Source organism: Eriocheir sinensis, chromosome 48 (assembly GCF_024679095.1).
Source record: "Eriocheir sinensis breed Jianghai 21 chromosome 48, ASM2467909v1, whole genome shotgun sequence".
Taxonomy (NCBI): Eukaryota; Metazoa; Arthropoda; class Malacostraca; order Decapoda; family Varunidae; genus Eriocheir; species Eriocheir sinensis.
In genome coordinates, this window is record NC_066556.1 from 1,485,341 (window position 1) to 1,507,847 (window position 22,507).

Consider the following 22,507-nt stretch of genomic DNA (forward strand, 5'->3'; position numbering starts at 1 on the left):
AATTTTTTAACTTCTCGTTCGGCTCCATCATCTCTCCTCCTCCTCCTCCTCCTCCTTCTCCTCCTCCTCCTCATTATATTCTTGCAAATTTTCCTGTCTCCTTTTCTTCCTCCTTCTTTATCATCACTGTTTTCCTTGTTCTCTATATACTCTTCTTGTTTTCTTCCTCCTATCCCTCTTCTTCTCTTCTCTTCTCTTCTTTTTCTCTTCTTTATTTTCTTCTTTTCTCTCTTTCTGGCATCACCTTCACGATTATTTTTGTTTATTTTTTCCTTATTTCTCTCCTCTCCCCTTCTCTTCTCTTTTCTTCTTTTCTCTTCTCTTCTCTTCTCTTCTCTTCATCTCCTCTCCGCAGCATCACCGTTTCACAATTCTCTACTTTAACTTCTATTTTTTTTATTTTATTTTACCTCTTCTTTCCTCTCCTTTCGTCTCCTGTTCTCCTTTCCTCCTCCTCTTCTCTCCTCTCCTCTCCTCTCCTCTTCTCTCCTCTCTTCTCAGCTCCAATATCATCAATCTCTTCCGTAACTTCTAAACTCTTCTCCTCCTTCTCCTTTCCTCTCCTCTTATTTCCTCTTTCCTCTTCTCTTCTCTTCTCTTCTTTCCTTTCCCTTTCTTGTTTTCGTCCACTTGTTTTTATCTCCCATTTTTTTTTCTTGTTTTTTTGTCTTTTTTTCTTTGTTTTCGCTTCGTTGTTTGTTTCCTCCAGTTTCTCTTCTTCCTTTTTTTCTTTTTTTTGACCCTCCGGTTTGGTTTGTCTTTTCTTGTTTTGTCTTCTTTTTCTTCTGCCTCCTCCTCCTCCTACTCTTCCTTCTTCTCCTCCCCCTCCGCCTCCTGTTCTTCTTCTGTTCTACTTTTCTTTATTTATTTATTTCTTGTTGGTCTTGTTGTTGTTCTTCTTTTTCTTCTTTTTATTTTTCCTTCCTCCTCCTCCTGCTCCTCACCTCCTCCTTACCTCCTCTTCCTCCTTACCTCCTCTTCCTCTTCCTCCTCCTCTTCCTCCTCCTCCTCCTCCTCTTGTGAAACTTTGGAGCACTCACCTTCAATCCCTCTTCCTCACGCCCACTGCTTTAACAAAAAAAAGAAAAAGAAAGAAAAAAAGAGAGAAAATACACTTGCAAGCTCCCCTTTTCCCAATACCATTTCTCTTCTTACGTATACAAGGAAGTTTACATGTATTCCATCGCTGTGAACGGGTTGCCTTATGTATGTGTATAATGTATATGTTTGTGTGTATACCACCGTGACCTTGATGTCCACAGGGGTCAAACTACCACCGGGGTCATAAAACTACTCTCGGAAAGGCCAAAGACTCCTACGAAAGCCTTGTCAAATGAGTGTTTTTAGGTTCATGGTACAGAAGAAGGGTTAAACTACCACCGGGGCCATAAAAGTACTCCTGAAAAGGCCCAAAACTCCTACGAAAGCCTTGTCAAATGAGTGTTTTTAGGTTCATGGTACAGAAGAAGGGTCAAACTACCACCGGGGTCATAAAACTACTCTCGGAAAGGCCCAAAACTATCACGGAAGCCTTTTCAAATGAGTGTTTTTAGGTTCATGGTACAGAAGAAGGGTTAAACTACCACCGGGCCATAAAAGTACTCCTGAAAAGGCCCAAAACTCCTACGGAAGCCTTGTCAAATGAGTGTTGTTAGGTTCATGGTACAGAAGAAGGGTCAAACTACCACCGGGGTCATAAAACTACTCTCGGAAAGGCCAAAAACTATCACGGAAGCCTTTTCAAATGAGTGTTTTTAGGTTCACGGTACAGAAGAAGGGTCAAACTACCACCAGGGCCATAAAAGTACTCTCGGAAAGGCCCAAAACTATCACGGAAGCCTTTTCAAATGAGTGTTTTTAGGTTCATGGTACAGAAAAAGGGTCAAACTACCACCAGGGCCATAAAACTACTCTCGGAAAGGCCCAAAACTATCACGGAAGCCTTTTCAAATGAGTGTTTTTAGGTTCATGGTACAGAAGAAGGGTCAAACTACCACCGGGGTCATAAAACTACTCTCGGAAAGGCCCAAAACTATCACGGAAGCCTTTTCAAATGAGTGTTTTTAGGTTCATGGTACAGAAGAAGGGTCAGACTACCACCGGGGCCATAAAACTACTCCCGGAAAGGCTAAAAACTACCACGAAAGCCTTTTTAAATATGTGGTTGGGCGCCGAAATGTTTAAGAATATTTCCCCCTTGTCTTTGGTTGTGTTTATCTTCATCTTGTTTGGTGAAGAGAAAACTGCTGTGCCTGCCAAGGGTGGGAGGCTGAGAGTGATGGTGATGGCGTGGCGGCATCTGACGGGGCGTTCTGTAAACTCCCTCCTCGTCGTTGTTTCCGCGCTGGCGAGGGGAGGTAATCTGTTTTTCCTGTTAAAGTCTGCGCGGCGAGACAATAAAGAAAGTGGAAGGGAGCGATATTGGATAGTAAAAGAAAACGAGCGCTTTCAAGGATAGCTCGTGTTTCTTGGAGCTCCTCGCGGGCGGCTACACACGCACACACGCAGCAGCTGTAGACGGCGCTGTTTTCCCCTCGCAGATGGGACGCGGCGGGGGCAAGGCGGCCCATAAAGTTCGCTACTGCAGCTGAGACCTCGCACAGCTGATCAGGGACACTTCTTTCTCACAGACATACGAGGGAAGAAAAAGAGTTGGACCCTCACTCACGCGATTTTGTGTCTTCTTTTCTACTTCCCTCTCGCTCTGTCTCTGTCTCCCTCCCTCTTAACACTCTCCCAACACTCCCTCCCTCTCGCTGTCTTCTCCTCCCTCTCCCACTTACCCTCCCTCACGCTCCCTTCCTTCCTCTCCCTCTCCCACTCTGCTTCCCTATCCCTCTCCTTCATATACTCTTCCTCCCTCTCTATTAACACTCCCAACACTCCCTCCCACTTCCACTCTCCCTCCACTCACTTCCATTCTCCCTCCACTCACCTCTCTTCTCTCCCTCTCTCTCACGCAGGAGGCAAGTCTCGGGAGGGCTGCCCCATCCTCACCTTCCCTGACCGCGGCAACTTCGCCCAGCTGGGAGACGAGGAGTACCGCAAACTGATCATATACCTCACTTCTGTCCCCTCGTGAGTATTAGGGAGAGGGGGAGGGAGGGGGAAGGAAGGGGGAGGGATGATAAGAGGGGAAGAAGGGGGTAGGGGAGGAGTAGAAGAGATGGATAAAATAGATGGGAGGGAGGAGAAGGCAGGGAGAGAGGGAGAACGTAGAAGAAAGGGAAGAAGTAAAGGAAGGATGTAGAGGGAGGAAGGAACGAATCTGCGTTTTTTTTTTTTTTTTTTTTTTTTTTTTTTCACGAACAAGAAAACCAGAAAAATACAGCCCCTTAAAATCCTGCTCTCTGGTTGGTTGTTGGACTTAATGAATTGCTTTGTGATTGGCTGAACGGGTTGCAGGGCTGAATAGGGATTGGCTGACGGGGATACAAAGGGAGAGGAGAGCTGGGTTGTGACTGGCTAACGGAGTACTGACCTTAAATCTGATTGGGCGTTGTGTTGCGTTGTGTTGCAGGCTTCAGGACGCGGATCTGGGCTTTGTGTTGGTCATCGACAGGCGGAACGACAAGTGGAATTCCGTCAAAACTGTGCTTCTCAAAATATCGGTGAGTGGTTGTGTTGCTGTGTTGCTGTCTTGTGTTCTTTTTTTTTTTTTTTACGTGTACGCCTATAACGCCGGTAGGCTTGCTTGAGGGGCCTGGATGGTAATTGGCCCCAGCCCGTCATGGTGCAGGCAGGCGTTTATAGTGGCGCCATCTTCTCTTGTGTTAGGGTGGGGTGGAGTGTGTTGCATGGGGATGAATGGAGTGAGACGTTTGTGTTGCGTGTAGTGTGTGTGTGTGTGTGTGTGTGTGTGTGTGTGTGTGTGTGTGTGTGTGTGTGTGTGTGTGCTTTATATTAGCTGTCTTATGGTTTTACGTTTCCTGAATCTTATATCAACACATACCTTACTAAACTACTTATTAACACAATCATATTTACTCCTCTTGTATCAACATTAGACAGGTGGAAAGGGACGTGTAGGTATGTAAATAGATATGTAGGTAGTTAGGTATGTTAGGGCGGTGGAAGGGAGGTAGATAAGGTAGCGTTATGACCCTCCTCTCTATACTAACCGAATCATATGTTCCCTAAGTCCTTTTTAAACTCTTACCTGTATTAAACTTCTTATTACTAACTCATACGCTACCTGGATCCTTTATATACACTTACCTGCATTAAACCTCTTATTACCAGAGTTACACGCCACCTGAGTCCTTTACAAACACTTACCTCGTGACCGTAAACAAAGTGAGCCTCAAAAACCGGTGTTGAGGGCAGGTGCGCCGCGTGTATGGCCTCCTTAGACGCAGGTATTGGCTCAGGTGCGGCAGGCACTAAAACACCATAATGACTGCTTGGTGGGCGCTGTGTAGGAGGAGGAGGAGGAGAAGAAGAAGAAAGATGGGGAGGGAGGAGAGCAAGAAGTAGAGGATAAGAATGGACAGGAACAAAATGACGGACAAAAAAAATGGGAACAGGAGGAGAAAGAGACATAATTGGAACAGTAAGAATAACAATAGATGAAGAAGAAGAAGAAAAAGAAAGAGAAAAAAAAGAGGAAGATGAAATAGCGTAAGAACATGAAAAAAGAAAAAGGAGTTTGAGGAGAAAAAAATAACAAAAGAGAGAGAAAGAAGAAAAAGACGCATAACAGGAACAGTAAGACTAACAGTAGATGAAGAAGAAGAAGAAGAAAGAGAAAAAAAAGAAGAGGAAGATGAAATAGCGTAAGAACATGAATAAGAAAAAGAAAAGGGAGCTTGAGGAGAAAAAAAAGTGGGGATAAGGATGAGCAGGATTAGTGTCAGAAGGAGGCGTAGGAGAAGAGACAGAAGGATGACGAGCAGGATTAGCAGGAGCAGAAGGAGAACAGGAGGATGTGAAAGTGGATATACAGGATGTGTCTTTAGAGTTGCTGTGTAGAAGGAACAGTAGATGGAAGAAAAGAGGATGAAGAATAGGGTTATGAAGCGGCGTAGAAGGAAGTAGAAGGAAGGAGAGTAGAAACAGCAGGATTAGCAGGAACATAAGCAGAAAAGGAGGATGTGAAAGTGGATATACAGGATGTGTCTTTAGAGTTGCTGTGTAGAAGGAACAGTAGATGGAAGAAAAGAGGATGAAGAATAGGGTTATGAAACGGCGTAGGAGGAAGAAGAATAGAAACATCAGGAGGCGTAATATGAGTGCGTATATATAGGATGTGTTTCTATAGTGTTACCGTGTCTGAGGCGTGTGTGTCTGTGTGTGTGTTGCAGGGTTTCTTCCCCGGACTCATCACCGTCGCCTACGTGCTCAGGCCGGCCGGGTTCCTGCAGAAGGCCATCTCGGAGGTGTCCAACAAGATCTTCAGGGACGAGTTCAAGTTTAGGGTGAGTAGAGCTGCTTGGTTTGTTGTGGGGGGGAGAGGAGGAGAGTGAGAGGGAGAAAGGAAGGAGTAAAATAAGGAGAGTGAGAAGGAGAAAAAGAGTAGAAATGAGGAGGATCGTAGGAAGGGGATCTTTGTATTAGTGTGAAGGAGAATGAGAGGGAGAAAGTGGGAAGGAGTGAAATAAGGAGAAAGAGTGAGAAGGAGAAAAAGAGAGAGTGGAAAGGAGAAAAAGAGTAGAAATGAGGAGGATCGTAGGAAGGGGATCTTTGTATTAGTGTGAAGGAGAAACATATGGAAAGGAGAGAAAGAGAGCGAGAGACAAAATAAGAGTGTGAGAGGGAGAAAAAGTGGGAAGGAGGGAAGGAGTGTGAGGAAGAGAACGTTGGGAGGAGAAAAAGAAAGGGGAAGGGATAATGGGAACGAGGAAAGGGGAGTAATGAGTGGGCGGGAGAATAGGAAAATGGGAAGGAGAAAAGGAGAGGGATTGGGGGAAAGTGAGGAGTGAAAAAAGATTGTGGGAGGGAGGATGAGAAAGTGGAAAAGAGAAAAAGAGTGGAAAAGAGAACGAAATAGTAGGTTGGAGTTTTTTTTAGTGTTTGCTCTCAGCTTGACCTTTACCTCACTTAATTTAATTGTTTTTTTATTAGTACATCCTCACCTTATATAATTTTACCTGTCTTGCATGTAATAAGGATGCTAGTAAGGGTTTCTCATCACACACCTGTATTTTTACCTGTTCAGACTTTTTTATTTTTTTTTATTTTTTTATTTTTTTTACAACAAAGGAGACAGCTCAAGGGGACAAAAAAGGAAACAATAATATAAAAAAAAAGCCCGCTACTCGCTGCTCCTAAAAAGAATCCAAAGAGGTGGCCGAAAGAGGGGTCAACAGTTACTTTCTCAAACTTTTTATTAACAGATCGTGTAGCTATGTAGGAAGGTATGTGGGTAAGTACAGGTAAGTATGTCAGGGAGGAGGGAGGGAAGGTAAGTAGGGTAGTGTTATGACCCTCACACCTGTCACACCTGTCTCGTCTCCTGCAGGTGGTGGTGTGTAACTGCGTGGCGGACCTTCACGACTACATAGACAAGAACCAGCTGACGGAGGATCTCGACGGCTGCATCCCTTACAACCATGACGAGTGGATTGAACAGCGAGTGGTGAGTAGACGAGTTAGTCCCCCCCGTGCGAGTGTGAGAGAGAGGGGGGAGTGAGTGAGTGAGTGAGTGAGTAAGGGAGAAGGGGCGTAGAGTAAGGGTTAAGGGTGTGTGTGGGGGGATGAAAGGGAGGATGTTAGGGTGTGTTGAGGGGGTGCTAGTGTGTGTGTGTGTGTGTGTGTGTGTGTGTGTGTGTGTGTGTGTGTGTGTGTGTGTGTGTGTGTATAGATGATCGCCTGTTTCGTTTTCGTCTCATCTCTTTATTAAATAGTGATGGTAATGGTGGTGGTGGTGGTGTTTGGTAATATTTGTGGTGATGGTGGTAGTTGGTATTAGTGGTGGTGGTGGTAGTGGTGGTTGTTCGTAATGATGATGGTGGTGATGGTTGGTGATAATGGCAAGCAGCGATGATTCTACCCCCACTCTCCCGTCACTATCTTTGGGGTCGTGGTGGTGGTGGTGGTGGTCGTCATCCGTGAGGGCCGCAGAAAGAGGCTCTATTTCGTAAGAACAGCAAGACCAATAAGACTAAGGAAAGGAGGAGGAGGAACAGGCGGAGGAGGAGGAGGAGGAGGAGGAGGAACAGGCGGAGGAGGAGGAGGAGGAGGAGGAACGGGAAGAGGATTAACAACACAAGATGAAGAGGAGAGGGATGATTAACCAGAGAAGGAGGAGGAGGAGGAGGAGGATAAACAAAGGAAGAACAAGTTGAAGAGGACGACGATTGACACAGAAGCAGGAGACCAAGTACAAGAAGGAGGAAAGGAATATATACAAGAGTTATAGATGGAGGAGGAGAAGGAGTAGACAGGGTTAAAGAAGAAGAAGGAAGAAGAACATTAACACAGAGGTAGCAGGAGAAAGAGAAGAAGGAGGAAGGGAATATATACAAGAGTTATAGATGAAGAAGAAGGAGTAGAAAAAGTTAAAGAAGAAGGAAGAAGAGAACATCAACACAGAGGCAGCAAGAGAAAGGGAAGAAGAAGGAAGAGAAAAAGAAAGGGGATAATCACCAACACGAAACTATCATGAGGAAAACAAGAAGAAAAGGAAGAGATTAACAAGAACATAGATAACATAAATAAGATAACAAAATTAATAAAAAAAGTATACGAGGAGCTTTCAGGGTTAACACAGGAATAGCAGAAGAAAGAAAAGAAGAAAACGGAGGTATAGGAAGAGGAAAATAAAGAGTATAGATAACATAAGTAAGGCATCAAGAGTTATAAGTAGAGTGAGAGCCTTCAGGGAGTCTTCTATCTCGTGAATTCTTTTCGTTCATCGTCTTGTCGCCGGAGGAGGATCGAACACCATTACTTAATAGGCCGTCACGCTTATCCTTGAGGCAATACTATCCTTATGACGTCAGAGAGAGAGAGAGAGAGAGAGAGAGAGAGAGAGAGAGAGAGAGAGAGAGAGAGAGAGAGAGAGAATTAATAAATGTGATAAGCTTGATAACGATGAAGAACAAAAAAAAAAAACGAAAATAGCGAAGAAATAAGCGAAAAAAAGGAAGGAGAAAAGACAGAAGCAGAGAGAGAGAGAGAGAGAGAGAGAGAGAGAGAGAGAGAGATACCTTATTCATCACCATCCTGAGGCATTATGTCGAGAGAGGAAATGAAACGGAGGAAGAAGGGAAGAGGAGGAGGAGGAGGAGGAGGGAGGGAGAGAGGTAAGAGAGGAGGGATGGAGATAAGGTAAAGGAGAGAAAGAGAGAGAGAGAGAGAGAGAGGGAGAGGGAGGGAGCAAAATTAAGCCTGTAGGGAAGAGAAGAAGGGAGAGAGAGGGAAGAGAGAAGGAAGGATAAGGAGAGAGAGAGGAAGGGAAAGGAAGAAAAAGGGAAGAATAAGCAGAGGAAGAGAAAGGAAGGAGGAGGGGAAAAAATAAATAGGAAGAAGAGAAGGGATAGAGTGGATGGTAGAAATTAGGAAGAAGAGAGGAAGAGAATGGGAAGGAAAGCGAAGAAGGAAGGAAAGGAAGGAAGAAGAAAAGAGAATGGGAGGAAGAGGAAAGGATAGAAGGAAAGAAAGGAAGATGAAAAGATGGTGAAAAGAGAGATGGGTGATAAAGGAAGATGAAGAAGTGGATAATGGAAGGAGAGAGAGGGAAGAGAAGACATATTACGAGGGAAAAATAAGGAGAAGGAGGAGGAGGAGGAGGAGGAGGAGTTGGACACAAGGAGAAGGACAAAAGAATAAAGGAAGAAGGGAAAAGTTGAAGAAGAAGGATAAAATGGTTGATGAAATACAATTTACAAATAAAGAAGAAGAAAAAGAAGAAGAGGAGGAGGACGAGGATACGAGGACGAGGACAAAAGAATAAAAGAAGGGAAACGTTGAAGGATAAAAAGATAAAATAGCTAATAAAAATACGTTACCAATGAAAAAGAAGAAGAAAAAGAAGAAGAAGAAGAAGAAAAAGAAGAAAAAACACAGGCGTAGGAGGACGACGATAATAACATACGAAAAGGAGTAGCAAAAGGAGAAGGAAGAGGAGAAAGGAAAGAAGGAATAACACATGAAAAGCAGGAGGGAAGAAGAAGAAGAAAAAGAAGGAAAAGTAGAAACAGAAGAAGAAAAAGAAGAGGAGGAGGAGGAGGAGGAGAAGACAGCACGCAGATGAGACACAGCGGACGAGATGAAGAAAGCTGCGGTCAACCTCTGAGAATGGTGAAAACGGAGACGCTGGAGACACATGACGGAGCGAGCGAGCGGTGAAACCAGTGCGTGTGTGTGTGTGTGTGTGTGTGTGTGTCCAAGAGAGGTCATCTCCACAGGTAGTATAAGAAAATCAAGCGAGCGTCGAAATGTGCCCCGTTGGAAAGGCGAACCTTTGATTGACAAGGGCAGAGAGAAAGAAGGGCGTGGTCTGCGTGCGTGGGTAAATGCTCGGCGCGTGGAGAGGGCGTGGGAGGGAAGTAGAGTGCTGGAGGAGGGCGTGGAGGGGAGGTAGATAGGTAGAAAGAGACGTATAGGTAGGTAGGGAGTCGACGGCATGTGTTGTGGTCGGAGCGTGACACTGAGGAGGCTGGAAAGTGTCTCATCGGCTCATTCTCACCGTGATGTGTCGCTGTGCTGTGTGTGGTGATCGCTCCTGTGTGCTGTGGCGTGTGTCTCGGTGCCTCTCTCTTGTGCCTCGCTGTGCTGTGTTCTGTGGTTGGGAAGTGGTTGGCGTCTCTCTCTCACGCTTCTCCGTAACTTAAAAAACACAGGAGGAAACGAAGTGTAAATAAGAAAATAGCGATAGTCTTTTGTTATTTTGTTTACGATCTGCTTTTCTTCTCTCCTCCAATCATGTTTTTTCCGTAACTTACATAAACAGGAAGAGACAAGAACCCAAAGAAAACAATAGATAAGAGATACATAATGGCGTTAGATCCTTGTTTTCTGGCTGAGGGATGTTTGGATTCTCTCTCCCGGTCGTGTCTTCCTTAACTTATACAAACAGGAAGAAACAAACACTCTAAGAAACAAAGTATAAGGGAAACAGACTCAAAGAAAACAAGGATAAGAGAAATGATACCGACAGTCTTTTGTTTTGTGCCTGAGGAGTGTTTGGCTTGATTCTCCCCCTCGTGTCAACAGTAACTTATCAACAGGAAGACAAACAGAGGTAAACAGAACAAAGGATAGGAGAAAGAATAACGTCAGCGCTTTGTTTTGTTCCCCGGGCACGTGTCGACTGTCAGGAACGTGATAAAAACGAGACAAAACGAAGGAAAAAACGACAATACCCTCACGTTCTTCATTCCTTTCCTTCTCGTCCTTCATTCCCCTCCTTCACGCCCTTTATTCCTTTCCCTCACGTTCTTTCTTCCTCTCCTTCACGTCCCAAGGCAGCGGCGATAAGAACAGACGTGACGTGTTTGTGTGTTTGTGTGTGTGTTTGTCGTCTGTCGCAGCTGGGAAGTGAAATCTAATCGTCTCCTTCATCTCCTGCGGGAAAGATGATCAACCCACTTTACCAGTACCTCCACGCCGTCCCTCCTCCCTCTCCTCCTTCTCCTCCTCCTTATGATCCTCCTTACACTCCTCTTCCATCCCTCTCTCGACTGTCCCTCCAGCATTCCTTCCTCGCCTCATCCCTTCACGAGCGCTCCTTACCCCACTTCACCGCCACACGGAAGACAAACTACACACTCCACGCCGCTTCCACACCTGCCTCCACACCTGCGTTCATACCTGCCTCCACCTCCCTGACGGCGCCTCTCTGTCATGCCTCGCCGCGCCACCCCGCCATGCTTGAGAGGGACAGGATTAGCGCCGCGTCAAAGCCACTCATCACCACAATTGACAACCAGGATCATGCGCCTCTCACCTCTCGATGCCACACTCACCCGGCTCGCCCAGACGCCCCTCGACTCCCATCCTGCCAAGGGCGTCTCGAGGGGAAGCTGGAGGACGTCTCTTACGTCCCACGACCCCAAGGACACTCGCTTTCTGGCTTATTTCTAGACGGTGCACGGACAGACAGCCTCGCATCGTTGAGAGAGCCGTGGGTTGAGTCCCTATCGCCTTCAGCCACTCCCTCCCGCCCCACCTGCAGGAGCCTTCCCAAAGTGCCGTCATTACAGGCTCAGGTGGCGTCCCTGCCGGTTGGGTACGCGGCGCCCTCCCGCTTCCACGCCCCCCTCCACGCCCCCTTCCAGCGCCCCATCGCCCTGCCGCCGCCGCCGCCCCCAAGCTGCCGAAATTACGATAACGAGAACCTCTTTCCAGCCTCCGCCCGCCACGACGTAGGCTGCGAGGTTGGAGGCTGGGAGTGGAGGGGGGACGTGCTTGCTTTGCCCCTCGCGCCTGCCCCCTCTCGTGCCTCGGTCTCCTCCCGCGCCTCCCTCCCCCTCGCCGGCGTGATGAGGAGAAGCACCAGCGGGAGGGATTTCAGCCGAGGTACCCCGTGGGCTGACGAAGGGGAGGAGGACGCTTACTGGACGCCAAGTGAGGGGAGTGAGGAGTCCTTGCACGAGGCCAGGTGGAGTGACGGCAGTGAGGGCTCATTCCACACGCCCAGGTGGAGTGCGGGGAATGAGGGGACATACCATGGGTCAAAGTGGAGTGAAGGGTCATGCTGCGGGTCCAGGTGGAGTGAGGGGCCGGTCAGGGAGTCGAGGTGGAGTGAGGGATCCCTGCTGGAGTTCAGGTGGAGTGAGGGGAGTGAGGGGGCGAGTCAGGCGGCATCTTGGAGTGACTCTGGAATTGACGGGGACATTGAGGAGGCCGAGAGAAGACAGAGGGAAAGAGAAGAAGAAGAAGAAGAAGAAGAAGAAGAAGAAGAAGAAGAAGAAGAGAAGGAAGAAGAAACATTTAGAGGAGACGAGGAAATAGAGAATCCAAACCTTGGCGTCGCGTACAATTGGTTGACCTCCTTTTGGGGTCTCGAAGTGAGGTCGTCGGAAGGGGAGAGCCTCGTGGTGGCCGCTGGTCGCTGCTTGGGGCGGTACCTGAGGAAGCAGCGCCCCACATCCCCGCTCACCTGCCCCGCTCCGTCGTTACTGCCCCAGGTAAGCCCCGTGCCTCGACCCTGCCCCGCCCCGTTTTGTCTCCGCCTTGGTAAATAAAAGGTGGTGATGATGGAGGTTGGTATAGATGGTGGTGTTGGGTGGGGGTGTTTTTCGAAGTGGTGGTGGTGGTGGTGATGTTATTGTTTTGAGAAGTGGTGATGAGGGAGTTGGTGGTGGTGGTGATGATAGTGGTGTTGGTATTGTGTTTTTGGTGGTGATTATATTGTTAGTCTTGGTGGTGATGAGAGCGATTTGTGGTGTTGGTGGTGACGGTAGTGCTTTAGGTATTGGTGTCTTTGGGAGTGATGACGATGATGGTGACTGACTGTGATGATGGTGGTGGTGATGGTGATGATCGTCCTACTCATTGCCATCGTCGGTGTTGTTGTTGTTGTTGTTGTTAGTGGATGACGTGATGAAAGTAAAAGCTGCTGATTGGAGTGGATGGATGGATGCAGAGGGGAATAAGTGGATGAATGGATGCTGACAAGAGTGGAGACGAGGATGAATGACCTTGTGGTTGTGGCTGTGGTGGTTACTGTGGTAGGGCGTAAGTATAGTTGATGGTGGTGATGATGGTATGGTGACAGAAAATGATTGTGGTTGTGATCGTAGTAGTGATGGTGGTTGAGAAAGAAAAAAAGAAAGAAAAGGAGATTTCGACTGTGGTAGATCGACTGTGGTAGACTGTGCGATTGTGGTAGCTGAGAGAAAGAAAGAAAGAGAGAAAGAAAGAAAAAGAAAGAAAGAAAAGTTGTTGAGAAAGAGTGAAAGAAAAAAGAAAAAAAAAATCGATTGTAGTAGATTGTGCGATTGTGGTAGTTGAGAGAAAGAGAGAAAGAAAGAAAGAAAGAAAGAGAGAATGAATGATACCACTATACTAACATAACCTCACACAATCAACGCATGCAAATAAAAATAAATGAACTAAACAAATAACCTCAATAGCATAACAAAATAAAAACCTAACCACCCCAAAACCTCTCTCTTAAAAGGCTTCCACACATAGGACCACCTCCATAACCCTTTCCCTTTCTTTATTTACACTTTCACCCTCGTCCACACCTTTCTCTAGGCCCCGAAGACACACCAACCAAGCGGGCGGACACCTAAGCTACCCGCACCTGGACGCCTTACCTGTAAACCCTTTCTCCTGACTAATTAACGACTCACCTTTTCAGCGCAGGTGCGAGGAAGTGCCAGAGACCTTACCCACTAACTTTTATTTTTTCTTACGCCCCACCTCGCTTCTTGGTCTCTGCCTCTCTCTCCCTCCAGCCTTTTTGGAGAATGAAAATATAAAGTGTTGATTAAAAGAAGCCCGGGTCAGGACGTGCGGCTGTGTGACCTTGACCTAATCCTGACCTTGACCTGCTGATGACCTCTTTGTAGTGTCTGCATAATGGTGATCTTTCTATATAGTTAGTGACCTTTGACCTTTCTTGTAGTGTGTTGTTGGTCCCTGGGTCATCTTAAGTATATCAAAGGCAAGCATAAATGATAATACTAATAATAAATGATAATAGTAAAAATAATAATAATAAGATAATAATAATAATAATAATAATAATAATAATAGATAAAGACAAATAATAGAAACTGTGATATTATTCTTTCCCCGCATTACTATTATTATTATTATTATTATTATTATTATTATTATTCGATGTCTAGTTATGTATTTTTTTTTCTCGTGATTTCATTTATTTGTTATATTTATGTTCGTTTACGTCCGTCATTCGCTGAGACGTTGGTTCCTTTTTTTTCTTACGAGTTCAAGATAAGATTCAAGTCGCTTTCGTTTCGTTTTTATTTGTTAGTTTCGTTTATTTCGTTGAACATTCGTGTGTTATTTCGTTATCACATCGGTAAGCGAGAAGCGATCAGTATCTTTTCGTTATTTTACTCGTTTTTCTTATTGCTTTTCTTCGTTTATCTCTATCAGTCAGTTTTTTTCCTTATATTTGTTTTCCTCTATCTGTAACTACCTATTAACCTATTTATCTTCAAACACACACAGACACACACATACACATACCTACGGCTCCTCCCCCCACCCCCCACACACACATACCCCGCCACACACAACCACAAACACCTAAGAAATCAAAGTCACCACCATCACCATCTCCCATTCCACCCTGTCTTGCGCCGCCCCCCGCTCCTCGGCCTCCCTCGCTCCCTCCCTCCGTCCCCGCGGCACAGAGGGACAGGGACCGGGGGTTGAAGGTGGGCGCGCGCAACCCTCGCCGCCTCTTCTCGGGCACGGAGGAGGCGGCGGTCCTGCACGCGCGCACGGTCATGGATTTGGTGCGTGACATCGCCTCCTCCCATGACTACGAGACGGTGGTGGCGAGCGACTATATCCTGCAGATCCAGGTGAGTGCGTGCAGGTCAAATGGCGTGGCGTAGCGAGGTCCATCACTACCCCCTTCACTCACACTCCCTCCTTGACGAACTCAGTTGATATATTAATTTGTCTTGCTGACTCGCTCTACTCGTTCGGCTCGGCTCGGTTCGGTTCGGGTCCACTTCGGTTCGGTTGTTAACTTATTCGCTTGCCTTATTCACTCATTCCCTCGTTCGGTTTTCGGCTCGGTCCTTCGTACGGTTTGGTATCAGTCATTTGTTTTTCGGTCGCTTGTCTGATATGTTTTTTTTTGTCTTCGTTTCTCAGGATTCGGTTTTAGTGTTGGTTAATGTATCGGCCATGTTATGTTTGTCTCCTCGTTCGTTCCACCTTCTCATCTTTGCCTTCCTCTTCCACCTTCTCCTTCACTCTTTATCCACTTTCCAGTCATTCTTTTGTCCCTTTCGTCCATCTGGTCGTTCATGTCTTTTCAGTCACTCAGTCAGTCCAGCACTTTTTCCTAATCGTCGTTCCACTGTCTCTTCATCAGCTAGTCAGTCAGTAAGTCAGTTGGTTAATCAGTCAGTTAGAAAATTAATCAGTCACTCAGTCTGTTCAGTTTTCATTTTCCTTGTCGCTGTTCTTGTATGTCTCTCTCGTCAGTCAGTCAGTCAGTCAGTCAGTTCAGTCCTGGTCGAGTCCTAAGCATCAGTCGGCAATTGTATTAGTATTTACAATTTCATTCAGAACCTAAAAACAATTGGGTCTTCTTTTTAATCACTTTCACCTGTTTTATTTTATTGCTTTATACGGTCATATCATTCAGTCAATCAGTCTGTTGGTCGGTGGGTCAGTCACTTGTTCAGTAAATCATGTCTCAGTCACTTGTGTTGTTGTCATTGTTCGAAGTGTCGGTCAGTCAGTTAATCAGTCATGCTTCAGTCAGTGGTGTCTTCTGTGGTTTTAAAGTCATAATTGTTCTAAGTTTGAGTGTTGGGCTGTCAGTCAGTCAGTCAGTCAGTCATGTTTCAGTCATTCGTGTTGAGTTAGTCGTTTTTAAAGTGTTGCTCAGTCAGTCAGTCAATTAGTCAGTCAGTCAGTCATGTTTCAGTCATTCGTGTTGAGTTCTGTTGTTTTTAAGTGTTGCTCAATCAGTCAGTCAATTAGCCAGTCAGTCAGTCATGTTTCAGTCATTCGTGTTGAGTTCTGTTGTTTTTAAGTGTTGTTCAGTCAGTCAGTCAGTCAGTTAGTCAGTCATGTTTCAGTCATTCGTGTTGAGTCAGTCAGTCAGTCAGTTAGTCAGTCACAGTCATCAGTCAGTCAGTCAGTCAGTTAGTCAGTCATTGCTCTCAGACTTTTGGTAAAACAACAAAATGAAAAAAGTAAGATTAGAAGTGAGCCCATCGTGTGAGGTGCGTCATGTCTTCTTAAGTGTTAGTCAGTGTTGTTATACTTACTGTTATTGGTGTTGTAATTGTCCTGTGATGATCATGACTATACTTTACCTTATTTACTGCCTAATGATGACAATACTACTCATAAGAATAACTGTGACTAATAATAATAATGGTAATAATGATTTTAAAGTCACTCACGATGCGAGGGCGGCCGCTCAAGGAGGCAAAACACGCGCCGCCCCCTTCCCCTTTTTTCCCCTTTTTCCCCTTTTTTCCCCTCCCCCCCATGCGCCGGACGACATCATCTCTCTCTCTCTCTCTCTCTCTCTCTCTCTCTCTCTCTCTCTCTCTCTCTCTCTCTCTCTCTCTCTCTCTCTCTCTCTCTCTCTCTCTCTCTCTCTCTCTCTCTCTCTCTCTCTCTCTCTCTCTCTCTCTCTCGCACACACACAAACATAAAATAAACTAATACATTTTTCCTCATAAATACTTCTCTGTTCTGATCTTAAATAAATAAATGAATAATATTGAGTTTTTTTTATATATTATGCAATGTTATTTTTTTACTACTACTACTACTACTACTACTACTACTACTACTACTACTACTACTTTTGTTAATATACTGCTAATTAAAATGCTGCACTGTGTATGTTTATACATTTATTTTTCGTCTCGTTTTTTTTATAATTTTCTTTGTTTTCTTTTTCAGGTTTTTTATACTTTCCATTTTTTTTATTGAGGCGGAATTGAGGAATATATTGACGTTTTCTCCTTTCATCTCTTCCACGGTTATTATTTTTTTTCTCTTAATATGGAATCAAAGACTATATTTTCCTTTTAACATGGAATCGAAGAGTATACAGTTTCCGCCTCTGTCTTGTGTTTCCTCGTTGGCTGCGTAATAACTCCCGACAGTCTTTTGTTTGAACAGCAACAACGAGAAGATAAACAGTTCGTCTATGGCAGGGCTACTCAACCATTATGAGCAAAGGTCCAGTTAAACAAGTACAAGTGAATGGAGAGTTACAGATAAACACAGTAGCTGGACCCCACGCTCCAGGAGTATAAAAAAATATATATAATTAAAAAACATGAAGGTCCTGGCGTTGGAGTCTAGCAAGTGTATTACCTGGACTGACTGTAAGGCCTACCGTCAGTCGAGGAAATATACTCGCAAGAATTTATCGCCAGGACCTACATGTTATATTTAATCCCATTTTCTACTCCTGGAGGCTTATGGGGTCCAGCTACAACACTCAGAAGGTCTGGATTCTGACCGCGAGCCGCCAGTTGAGTAGCCCAGCTCTGTGATTTCTTTTTTTTTATTTATTTTTTATAATTCCCAGAAAGTTAACTAAAAATAATATCAAGATCATTGCGTACTAAATATTTCGAAGTGTTTATTTATTTATTTTTTCAAGTTAACCAAAAAATAACATCAAGATCATTGCGCACTACTTTTTTTTTCATTCAAATTTTGCGTCATTAAGTGTGTGTGTGTGTGTGTGTGTGTGTGTGTGTGTGTGTGTGTGTGTGTGTGTGTGTGTGTGTTAATGAAAATATTTGCACTGTTATTATTATTTTTTTTTTCGAGAACGAGAACTCTCAAAGCTAACGTGATGGGGAAGATGGGCGGAGACGAAGCCTTGACCCCATCCCTGCCCTTCCTTCCCTTCCCTTCCTTCTGCTGTGGCCTCTCCCTTCCCTTCCCATCACCCAGGCGGCCCTTCAGTGTAGCAGGCAGGCATGGTGAGTCCTATACCCATCCTTACCCATCCAGTCCTTTCCCTTACCAATTTGCAACTATCCCATCCCATTTGTTTGCCTTTCATCCATATCCTTACCCATCATTTCCCATCCTTACCCATCATGTCCCATCCTTACCCATCCAGTCCTTTCCCTTTCCCCTTCTTTTGCGACTCCCTCTTCACATTCTCTCCCCTTTCTTCTACCCCATCCCCCAGGCAGCCCTTCAGTTCCCACCCTTACTCATCCTTATCCATCCTGACTCATTCAAACCCTTTCCCTTACTCATTTGCAATTCTCCCTTTCCATTCTCTTGCGTGACCCTTCCCCTTTACTCAGGCAGCCCTTCATTACCCATCTTTACTCATCCTTACCCATCTTTATTCACCTTATTCAGCTCTGTTTTCTGTAACCCATTTTCTCCTATCCTTCCTCCTTTGCCTCCCTTCTCTCCATCCGTGCCTCCTCCTCCTCCTCCTCCTCCTCCTCTTCCTCCTCCTCCTCCTCTTCCTCCTCCTCCTCCTCCTCCTCAGTGCAGTAAGCAGACAAGCCATGGTGAGTTTCCTTCTTTTTTCCTTTTTTTTTCATTCTTTCTTTAATTCTCCTTCGTCCAAGCAGCTCCTTAGTTTCCTTCCTTCTCCATAAGCTCTTGGAATCTATTTGTTCTTTCGTATTAAACAAGCTTCCAGAGAACTTATTATCATGTATTTCGTTTTGTTGTCTTGATTCTATGCCCTGTAATGCGATCTGATCCTCCTCCTTCTTCTCATGTTCTTCCATAACACTTAAAAACAGGATCCAAGACTGTTCTATCATACCTTTTTTTTTTCTTTACTTTCGTGTGTTTTCTTTCTATTTTTCTTTTTGTGTATTTTCTTCCACTTGTTACGACATATTTTTCTCATTCATTTCTTTCATACCTCCGTTCTTTCTCTTCCTTCTTTTCGTTCTGTTAGTTTGCTGTGTTCTTTCCTTGTGTTCTTTTCTTTTTGTGTTTGTTTTTTTGTGTTCCGCCCTCGTGATGTCCCTCTGGTGGCGTGCCTTCGAATTAAAACCTTTCCCTTAGCGGCCCATGATCGGATCTAATCGCACTCCCACCTCCAGTATCTCCTATAACCCCGTAACCTATATATACTACTTTCCTTCTCCTCCTCCTCTTCCTCTTCCTCTTCCTCCTCTTCCTCATCCGTATTATTATGTCCTGCTTCGTCACTCTTCCCTTCCCCGTCAGTTATTATCTACACTCCTCCTCCTCCTCCTCCTCCTCCTCTTCTTCCTCCTCTCTTCATACCCATACACACGACCCCCTAATTTTCACCTCTTCCATCATTTATCAACTGTGACGAACCTTCATATTCTCTCTCTCTCTCTCTCTCTCTCTCTCTCTCTCTCTCTCTCTCTCTCTCTCTCTCTCTCTCTCTCTCTCTCTCTCTCTCTCTCTCTCTCTCTCTCTCTCTCTCTCTCTCTCTCTCTCTCTCTCTCTCTCTCTCTCTCTCTCTCTCTCTCTCTCTCTCTCTCTCTCTCTCTCTCTCTCTCTCTCTCTCTCTCTCTCTCTCTCTCTCTCTCTCTCTCTCTCTCTCTCTCTCTCTCTCTCTTTCATTCTCTTTCATCTCAAGTTTCTTTTCCTCTTATCTTTCCTCTCACTCGCTCACTCTCTCACTCATTCTCTTTTCCTTTCATCCGAGGCATCTCTCTCTCTCTCTCTCTCTCTCTCTCTCTCTCTCTCTCTCTCTCTCTCTCTCTCTCTCTCTCTCTCTCTCTCTCTCTCTCTCTCTCTCTCTCCTCAAATTCACTTTATTACTTATTTTCTTACTAATCTACTCACTTTCTTTTCCCTTCTCAGCATCTCAATCTTTCCTCCTCCTCCTCCTCCTCTTCCTCCTCCTCTACCTCATTCCTCTTCCTCGTCCTTGTTTCTCCTCCTCCTCCTTTATTCATCTCCCTCCTCTTAAAATTCAATCCTCCTCCTCCTCCTCCTCCTCCTCCACTTTATTTCTCCTCCTCCACGTTATTTTTCTTCCTCTTCCACCTTGATGTTTCCTCCTCTGCCTCCTCCTCCTCCTCCATTTCCTTTCTCCTCCATCTCCTTGCCTTCCTCCTCCTTCATCTCCTCTCCTTTGTCCTCCACCCTCTCTTCCTCCATCTCCTTCCTCCTCCTCCTCCTCCAAAGTTTCTAACGGCGCCCTTCTCTTGCTCCCCTGACGCAGCGCCGCCCTGGCCTCCACCGCTTCTACAATGAACAACTCTTTTCCCGACAGATCCAACACGCCGTGGCCACCCTCAAGCAGGTACAGTGCTGGCCCCGGGTCGGCAGCTGGTGGTAGGGCCAGAGGGGGGGGAGAGGGCCAGGCCAGGGCACCCCACCACCCCACGAGGCGAGGCAGGGTTACAGTAGTTAGCGGTTTTGTGTTGTGGTTATCGGAGCGACGTGCGGTTCGGGTCGGTGCGATTGTGTTTTGTTTTGGGGGACCGTTTGGGATGTTGCTGAAGTTTGGGTTTGGTTTGGTGGTGATTTTTTTTATAGTACTTCTGTTTTGTTTTTTGTTTTTTTCTTCGTTTTTTTTTTAGGGCGTTTGGCAGGGACATTTTTTTTTCAAGTTGAGCATTTACAGTCTTTTTCCTTTTTTTTACTGGAATTTGTAGCTTTTTTTGTGGGTATTTTTCGCTCCTTTTCAAGTATTAGGACTTCAACTTTTTTGTCTCAAGTTCATAAAGTTTTTGTTATGGTGACTTTTTTTTCGTTTCAAAGGGAAATTAATGTGTTTTTGTTGGGTATTTTCCAATTTGTTATATATAATTTTCAGGGGCTATGTTCTTAATTGAGTAACATTTTAATTTTCAAGAGTTTTCAGTCAGGGATTTTCGTATTTTTTCAAGTATTTTTCAGTTTTTCAATTTTTTATGCGTTTTTTTTATATATTAAGTAAGAGATTTTCGTATTTTTTTCAAGTATTTTTCAGTTTTTCATTTTTTATGCGTTTTTTTATAGATTAAGTAAGAGATTTTCGTATTTTTTGTCGTTAAGTATTCAGTTTTTCAATTTTTTTATGCGTTTTCTTATAGATTAAGTAAGACGGTTTTTTTCTTTTGTATTCTGGATTATTATTCTTTTATTTATTTTCAGGGGATCACAACAACACCTCGAAATAGGCTCCTTTTTTTCCTTCTTTTCAACATCGATCAGTCAATCCCAGCATCAGATTAACGTCACTTTATCACCCGTTTGCCTCAGTGCCACGGGGTTACTCTTGCTTACATATAACTAACCTACTTTTTACGTTTATAGTGTCGAATCAGAACGCGTGGAAAAGGGGGTTTTAACATGCAATCATTTTATTCACATCCGTGGCGAGATATATTTTTTCCGCAGCTGAAAGAATGAAGACAGTCACTTATTTCCGCCTACTCCATCACTGTTACCGCCAGAGAGAGAGAGAGAGAGAGAGAGAGACGTTAACTCCCCTCATTCTATCTTCCTTTCGCCAGCTCATCACTCTCCAAGCCTCGAGTCACATCAATAATCCCACGGTGACCGATACTTCAAAGCAATTCATAACCCGTTTTCTTTTATTCGTTTTGTGGGGTGACTGCCTTGATTCACCGAGCCTCAAGTGTGGGGGGTACCCTGGCCTTCCCCCTCACCCCTTACGCTCCCCCTCCCCCCACACCAGCGCCCTGTATGGGACCCCCTCCAGCCCCCATCCCCCGTTGGTGACGTCAATAGCTATATTATGAGTTGATTTAATGTTCCTTTCACCAACCTAGCGGCTCCTTGTCCTGTTCCCTCCTCCTCCATATCCTGGTTCCTTTCTCTCCTTCCTTATCCTTTTATATCCTCATCTCTTAGTGTTATGTAGGAGAGGTGCATCTCCTACATATCCTTCCCTATCCTTAACCTAATCCTCCTCCTCCCGGCTATTAGGTATATGAGGAGTGGGTTTCCCGTCCTCCGTATCCTATTCCTCTCCTATCCTATCCTTGTCCTCCTTTATCCTTAGTTTTATGTACGTAAGGAGTGGTTCATCTCCTCCATATCCTAGTCCTTCCCTTTCCTTCTACTCGCAGTTTTTAGATATGTGAGGAGTCCTTTCCCCGTCCTCCGTATCCTAATCCTTCCTTATCCTTATCCCATATACTCTCAGTTCTAAGGTATGGGAGGAATGGTTCATCTCCTCCATATGCTAATCCTCCCCTTTCCTTCCCCCGCTCGCCGTTTTTAGATATGTGAGGAGTCCTTTCCCCGTCCTCCGTATCCTAATCCTTCCTTATCCCTTATACTCTCAGTTCTTAGGTATGTGAGGAATAAAGCATCTCCTCCTCCTATTCCTACCCTGATCCCTTTGCCTCATCCCCTATATGCCTCCCGTGAATCCTTTCCTCCGTATCCTCGCAGTGTTCGATCCTGCCTTCAATCCTTTCCCTGCCCTGTCATTCCTAAGACCTACAACCACCACCACCCCTTCGTTTTTCAGGAGCAGACATGTGCCATGGACCAATACTTTTTCTTTCCCCCCTTTTTTTTTTGGCATTGCAGTTTCTCGCATCAGTATTTGTGGGTATGATAAGACTTTTTATCCCTCGTGTACACCCTGTTGTCATGCCCTTGGTCACAGAACCTCCTGAGTGTATATGTGTGTACCGCCAGTGTGTTGGATGTTAGTTAATATAATATATATAGGGCTTATACAGTGTTTGTGTGTGTGTGTGTGTGTGTGTGTGTGTGTGTGTGTGTGTGTGTGTGTGTGTGTGAAAGGAACGAGTTTGTCCATTTTCATACGAACATCAAAGTTTTCCACATAAAAGGGTCTTGGGGCATGTGTGTACATATCTGAATATATATATATGATTTTTTTTTATAACAACACATTTTACGGTATTTTTATTATATAGATTTCTGAACGATATACAGCAATGTGTGTGTGTGTGTGTGTGTGTGTGTG

General features: G+C 45.0%; 1 protein-coding gene across 9 annotated transcripts in view; it reads left to right on the plus strand.

The window, feature by feature from the left end:
- LOC126981458 (guanine nucleotide exchange factor DBS-like) overlaps positions 1 to 22,507 on the plus strand; it is an 80,613-nt gene that overhangs the window by 39,813 nt on the left and 18,293 nt on the right. For 6 of the 9 annotated variants that reach the window (XM_050832511.1, XM_050832513.1, XM_050832512.1 and 3 more), the window contains exons 4-9: positions 2,964 to 3,078; positions 3,521 to 3,611; positions 5,304 to 5,417; positions 6,461 to 6,577; positions 14,280 to 14,453; positions 19,826 to 19,855. In XM_050832511.1, the coding sequence (XP_050688468.1) occupies positions 2,964 to 3,078; positions 3,521 to 3,611; positions 5,304 to 5,417; positions 6,461 to 6,577; positions 14,280 to 14,453; positions 19,826 to 19,855 (641 nt within the window). Of the gene's footprint in view, positions 1 to 2,963; positions 3,079 to 3,520; positions 3,612 to 5,303; positions 5,418 to 6,460; positions 6,578 to 8,329; positions 12,075 to 14,279; positions 14,454 to 19,774; positions 19,856 to 22,507 lie in introns of those variants that run through there. The other 3 variants (XM_050832514.1, XM_050832518.1, XM_050832510.1) reach the window with 3 other exon arrangements.